Here is a 7107-nt window from a genome sequence, read left to right as displayed (position 1 = left end):
GCACTCACTCTAGCCTGGGCAAAAGAGTGAGACTCTGTCTCAAAGAAAAAAATATAAATAAAAGTCAGAATCCAGTTAAGGTTCTTACGTTACATTTGGTTGTTATGTTACTTTTTTTTTTTTATTTTTGAAGTGAGTTCTCACTATATCACCCATGCTGGTCTTCTCAAACTCCTAGGCTCAAGCGGTCCCTCTGCCTCAGCCTCCTAAGTAGATGGGACTACAGGCATGTGCCACCATGCCTGCTTATTAAAAAAATTTGGCGGGCGTGGGAGGAGGGGTCTTGCTCTGTTGCCCAGGCTGTTCTTGAACTTCTGGTCTCAAGCCATCTTCCTGCCTCAGCCTCCTGAGTAGTTGAGATTACAGGCGTAAGCCACCATGCCCACCAGCAATTATGTCTCTTTAGTCTCGTTTAGTCTGGAACTGTCTTCCCATCTTTTTTAGTTTTTATGACATTGATTTTGTGAAGGGTCTAGGTCAGTTGTCTGGTAGAATATCCTCCTACCTTCTGGATTTGTCTGAATTTCCTTTCTTCATGCATCATTGAACTTTTGCCTTTATCCAGAGTCTTTCCTGTAAACTAGAAGTTTAATATCAGAACTTGATTTTATATTCAGGTTAAACGTTTTTGGTAAGAGTACTTTATAGGTAATATCATGTACCTCATACTGCATCATATTAGGAGGTATATAACATCAGATTGTTTCAGTACTAGTTAGTAATGCTTAGTTTGATCATTTGTTTAAGATGGAAACTGCCATGTATTCCTATTGTAATGGTATGTTCTACTCTCTGTAATTAGTAAGTAATCTGTGGGGTGATACTTTAACAACAAGCAACTATCCTATCCCTAATAATCCACCAAATACTTCTTAAAACAGTATTGAAAACGTATTTCTTAAGAAGTTATTAAAATAGAATTTTAGAGCTAAGAAATACCTAAGAGGTCATTTAATCCCAGCCCTTATCCGATGAAAGAATCCCTCTTTGGCAGATGGATCATCTAACCTGATTAAGTATCTTAGAAACAGGGTTTTAGTGGTTTGAAATTTATGAGTTAAACCAAAATCCAAAGTCTTCATCACAAATGTCCTACAGTGAATGTCCCACAGGGTCTTCCTTTTGCTACCTTATATCTTATCACTCGCCCCGTGCTGGTTTCAGCCAACCTAACCTACTTGGTGTTCCTCAAACATAAACCTACTCCTCTTTGCAGTTACTTTTATTGTTAGGGATGTTCTTCTCCTCTAATAACCATGTGGCTTCCTCCTTTACTTCATTCTGATCTCTGCTCAAATATCACCATATTAGAGAGGTCTTTCCTGATCACCCTGATCACTCTAAAATAGCTTACACCTCCCTCTACTCTCCCATCCAGGTACTAACCAGGCCCAACTCTGCTTAGCTTCCAAGATAAGACAAGATTAGGCACGTTCAGAGTGGTATGGCCAAAGACACTCCCTCCACTCTCTATTCCTAGCCCTGCTTTGTTTCTCTTCATGATGCTTATTATAATACTGACATTTTATGTATTTGCTTATTTGTTTGCTATCTTCCCACCCCTCAGCCCCTCCATAGAATGTAACCTCCATGAGAAAAAAGACTATTTGCTTCTGTGTCTTTAGCACCTAGTAGAGTCTTTGGCACATACATAGGGGGCACTCAATAAATATTTGTTAGATGAATGCCTCCCTATATCTTCCTCATGTTTTTCTGTCAGTGAAGTTTTACAGAACAAATAATTTTTGCTTCTGAATAGTCATTCAAAAGTTTAAAGAGGTTTATGTCATCTTGTAAGTTTTTCCATTCCAAGCTAACTTTGACTGCTTCAATATTTCCTTAATTCTTCACTACCTTGTTATTTTTCTCCAGTGTTCTGCTTTAATTTTCTCTTAAAGCATGATGATTATAATTAAATATAATCTTTACAGTAATGCATAAAAGAATAGTATTTTCAATGATCCATAATATTAGTCTTCTATTAATATAGTTTCAAAGAAGTTGTTTTAGCAACCATGTAATACTGTTGGCTCATAAGAAATGCACAGTTAAGTCATGAAGGGCTATATAGAGTTAGAACTTCATTGTCCTGTTGCTACTGATTTTTTTCCAAATATAATATGACTTTTATTCCTTAAGGGGTTTGTGACCATGACTCTGGAAAGCCTAGAGGAAATACAGGGTGTCAGCTGTGCTTGGAAAGAACTTAACAGAAAGCTGAGTAGTAATGCTGTGTCCCAGATTACCAGAATGTGCCTCCTAAAAGGAAATATGGTAGGCTTTTCTAGACAATTAAAAAGCTTTTTAATCAACCATCACAGATGTTTGTAAAGATTAGCAAATATTGTTCTTTTTTTTAAAGTCTAATAGGATGAATAATACTGTTTTCTCTTTGTGTTAGTTTATTTCCAGTTATAAATTTGGGGAGTTTTATATATAACTCAGAGCTGTAAGTCATTCTGCTTAGTTTTAACTAATACCCAAGTTATCTAAGTTTCTGCTCTTGTATACATATTATGTGTGGTTGTGTGTGTTTATTCTTTAAGACTATGTAACTTATGATTGCAACATTAAACAGCTCTAAAACTTAGAGAACATGCTATGTTGGTTTTTAAATGGCCTGCTCTTGGTTGTTAATGAGGATAATGATCTGAATCAAATAAGTATTTTAATACATTCATATAGCAAAATTAAAACTCTGTAATCTTAGTGGCTCTGATTTCTTCTAATGGTTTTGTGAAGATATATTTATTCATCTAACTTTATAGGTTCATTCTAGATTAGAATTTATTAGCTAGATTGTTTATTGGAAATAATCATCTCTTCTCAAAGTTTAATATTACTTCCCTTCAAAATAGATTTGAGGCAATTATGAGAAAATGTACACATTCAGAAAAATTGTAGAGGGGGAGGAAAGTATAACAAGATCAATAGGCAAACTAGTTGCTGTACTTGAGTATTAAATTAACTTTCAATTTATTGTCAACCAAGACCAAAGAGGAAACTTCTTGGGTTACATCAGTCTCATTGTCTGATAAACATTGCAGCTCTTGAGGAATGAAACTTTCTGGAATTTAATTTTCAAAGGAATCTATTAGAAGGATCATTTTACAAGGGACATATCACAACATTATGGCGTTTACAAAAACTCTTGTAGAGAATACTCTAGATTTTTATTAGAAATAGTAGCTTCATTTTAGACATTATGTTTAGTTACTTTTCAGATTTAGAAAATACATTAAGCAGCCACTCTCTGTCATGCATTTTATACTGTGTTATCTATTTTGGTCCTCTAAGCAATCGTGGGACACATCTAATCCTTTTTTTTTGAAAAGCTAATATAAGATTATCAGCAAGTATAAGTTTATTAGTAAAAAAATCAACTTACATGCATCTAAATAAAAATGTTTTTATTTTGCTTTTAGGGTGTTTGCTTTGATGTTCCCACAGCCGAGTCAGAAAGGTTACAGGTATTTTAAAAATTTTATTTGTTAAACGTTTGATTGTGTTTCTCTAATAGGAATTTTTTTGAAAAATATAGTCACAGTATTATTATGCCTAAGTCAATATAAAATATCCAATGTGAATATGTCTCAATTTAAAATTTTTTAATTATAAATAATTTCAAACATACTAAGAAAATAATAGACTTGTATAACGAACCACCATGTACCTGTCACCCAGCTTCAGTAGTTATCAATTCATGGCCAGCTTTGTTTCATCTTAACTTCTATTTACTTCTCCACTTCTGTATTCTTTTTTTTTTTTTTTTTTTTTGAGACAGAGTCTCACTCTTTTGCCCAGCATAGAGTGAGTGCCATGGCATCAGCCTAGCTCACAGCAACCTCAAACTCCTGGGCTCAAGTGATCCTCCTGCCTCAGCCTCCCGAGTAGCTGGGACTACAGGCATGCGCCACCATGCCCGGCTAATTTTTCTATGTATTTTTAGTTCTCTGATTAATTTCTTTCTATTTTTAGTAGAGACGGGGTCTCGCTCTTGCTCAGGCTGGTTTCGAACTCCTGAGCTCAAACAATCCACCCGCCTCGGCCTCCCAGAGAGCTAGGATTACAGGCGTGAGCCACCGCGCCCGGCCCACTTCTGTATTCTTTTAAATCAAATTCTAAGTATTCTATCATTTCAACCATAAATATTTCCACGTATCTAAAGAATTTTATTTTATTATTTTTTTAGAGACAGGGTCTTACTCTGTTGCCCAGACTGGAGTGCAGTGGCACAATCATAGCTTACTGTAGCTTCAAACTCCCAGGCTCAAGTGATTCTCCCACCTCAGTTTCCTGAGTAGCTGGGACTACAGGCGTGTGCTATCATGCCTGGTTAATTTTTTAAATATAACAAACTTTATTGCTTCTTTTTTAAGACAGAGTCTCACTCTGTTGCCCAGGCTAGAGTGCCGTGGCATCAGCCTAGCTCACAGCAACCTCAAACTCCCTAGGCTCAAGCGATCCTCCTGCCTCAGCCTCTCCAGTAGCTGGGGCTATAGGCGCTCACCACTATGCCCAGCTGGTTACTTATTTTTTTTATTTGTATTGTTTTTTGAGAGAGGGTCTCACTCTGTTGCCTGGGCTAGAGTGCAGTGGTGTCATAATAGCTCACTGCAACCTCCAACTCCTGGGCTCAGGTGATCCTCCTGCCTCAACTTCCCAAGTAGCTGGGACTGCAGGTACATGCTAAGGTTAATTTTAATGACTCCCTAGCATTTAGCCATATGGGTGGCTAATTTTCTTAACCAATGTCCTATTTTCTGAAATTTAGATTGTATTATTTATATATATAATATATATATATTATATAAGCAGGACTGCCCTGAATATTGGTATAGCTACTTCTTCATGCATTGCCATGTTAATCTCTTTAAGATGAATTTTTAAAAGTGACTGCTTGGCCAAAAGGTTTGTGCATTTTTTTTTGGCCTGTGTTTTATTACCATCTGAAACTGGGAGAGAGATGGGGTGGGGGAGGGATCAAGAATTTGGGAGCAGGTGGGAGGTACTGTCCCCCTCAGGAAACACAGCTTCAAGGTGGAAGAATTGGGTTTGTACATTTTTAAGACTTTAGTCATATATTGCCAAGCCCACCAGTGGTGTGTGTTGATATTTGTCTCTTCCCATCCTTATCAACAGAGTGTCTTAATATAACTTTCGTTGGCAACTCACAATTATAATGAAGAACAGTTAATGTATTAATATAATAGCAAGATATAACATAGTGATGCTCTTATGAGCTACTGATTTGTATATCTTGAGTTTGTTTACTCCAGTACCAAATTATTTCCAATGGCTACATTTTATGGTACTTAGCTGGCGTTGACAGGTGTTTAATCTCCATCATTAGTTTCTTTACTCCTTGCTTCTGTCAGTACACTTGCTGAAAACAATGCACTACTTATTAATGGCCCATCTGATTTGTGCTGAGAAACCAGATTAGTAGTACTATCTTAAAGAATGTATAAACTAAATATGAATTTAGAGTCTTGAAATGGGCCTGAGAGTTTCTTGTGAGACTAAAACTTAGGAACTTCAGTGAATGAGTTTTAAACATGTTTTTATTTTGCTTATTTTCCAGTTTTCATTTTTGTTCCAGACACTTTGAATTTAACATGTAGATATCCTTTAGCCAATAAACAACAGATATGAAAAAGGTGTCTCATACTCATGTGCTTGCTTATGGTTTCTATTTTGCATTTATATTAATCCTGTAAATTCCTCTAACAGGCAGAGTGGCATGATTCAGACTGGATACTCTCAGTGCCGTCCAAACTGCCTGAAATTGAAGAATATTATGATGGAAACACATCTTCTAATTCCAGACAGAGGAGTGGTTGGTCAAGTGGACGGTCGGGCCGGTCGGGCCGGTCAGGTGGTCGATCTGGTGGCCGGTCAGGTAGACAGAGTCGACAGGGGAGTCGCTCAGGAAGTCGACAAGATGGTAGAAGACGAAGTGGGAATAGAAATCGATCAAGAAGCGGGGGCCACAAACGGAATTTTGATTGAGTATTGGATAGTTAATCTACCAGTGTGAGCTTGCCTATTTCTGCCTAATCATGTACATGATCCACCAAAAATTAGGTCATCATAGTTGAGGTATGTGTATGCTATTTGCAAAGAAGTTGGTCGTATTTTTTTAAAAAGTATTTCACAAGAATGGTTGTAAACAAATCTACTTATCCAGTTATACCTTTGAATAAAAAAAACCTCCTTTTATTGTCTCTTTTCACTATGCGTTTAGAATTTTCTCAATGTAATCTTTTAGAATTCTTCTAATCTTGGTAGTCAAGTTAATCTCACTTAAGGTTACTTGCATTTTACAAAATGTGGTGTATGTATATTCAGATCATTCCTTCCATAGCTTGTGTGACAGAAAATAAGAAATCCCTTCTACATTAAAGGGCTGTAAAACTGGTGACATGGTTAATTAGGTGTAGCATTTTAAATTCTAAATATAATTAAAAGGGTGTACAAGAAGTGCACACACATTAATTTATTCAACAGATACTTACTGAATTTCTACTATGTGTCCATTATTATGCTAATCACTGGGGAATATAGTTGTGAACAAGGTATAGTAGCTGTCCTCAAAGAATTTACAGTCTAAGAGACAAGCAATTAGGACAGATTAACAAAGGCCAAGACAGTGGAAGGTATGGAATGCTAAGGACCTAGTTGGGGTGTACCTAACCAGTTTTAGGAGTCAGGAAGACTTCAGAAGTGATAACAAAGAAACAAAGCAGAAGTATCAGTTGATAAGCCACATGTATATGTAGGTGGAAAGAGGAGTTTAGAAGGGAAAGGACTTGTAGGGAGAGAGAACAAGTTGTATGTGGAACCTAGAAGCAAAGAATAACATTGTAAGTCTGAAGACTTACTTAGTTCAGCAGGGTTTCATGTGATAGGCAGAGGACAGGAATAAGAGAAGGATTTAACAGGGACCGGATTTTGGCTGGGTGCGGTGGCTCACGCCTGTAATCCTAGCACTCTGGGAGGCCGAGGCGAGAGGATTGCTTGAGCTCAGGAGTTCAAGACCAGCCTGAGCAAGAGCGAGACCCCGTCTCTACTAAAAAAAGAAATAAATTAGCTGGACAACTAAAA

General features: G+C 37.0%; 1 protein-coding gene across 1 annotated transcript in view; it reads left to right on the top strand.

The window, feature by feature from the left end:
- LOC105821727 (ATP-dependent RNA helicase DDX50-like) overlaps positions 1 to 6235 on the top strand; it is a 32304-nt gene extending 26069 nt beyond the window's left edge. Inside the window, exons 9-11 of the mRNA XM_012658494.1 lie at positions 2134 to 2274; positions 3426 to 3470; positions 5734 to 6235. Of these exons, the coding sequence (XP_012513948.1) occupies positions 2134 to 2274; positions 3426 to 3470; positions 5734 to 6012 (465 nt within the window). The 3' untranslated portion in view covers positions 6013 to 6235. The remainder of the gene's footprint in view (positions 1 to 2133; positions 2275 to 3425; positions 3471 to 5733) is intronic.
- The last annotated feature ends 872 nt before the right edge of the window (positions 6236 to 7107 follow it).

This window comes from Propithecus coquereli, unplaced genomic scaffold, assembly GCF_000956105.1.
Source record: "Propithecus coquereli isolate 6110/MARCELLA unplaced genomic scaffold, Pcoq_1.0 Scaffold117, whole genome shotgun sequence".
In the NCBI taxonomy this organism is placed as follows: domain Eukaryota; kingdom Metazoa; phylum Chordata; class Mammalia; order Primates; family Indriidae; genus Propithecus; species Propithecus coquereli.
The sequence above is the reverse complement of the archived record's forward strand: the minus strand, read 5'-3'. Positions and strand labels throughout refer to the sequence as shown.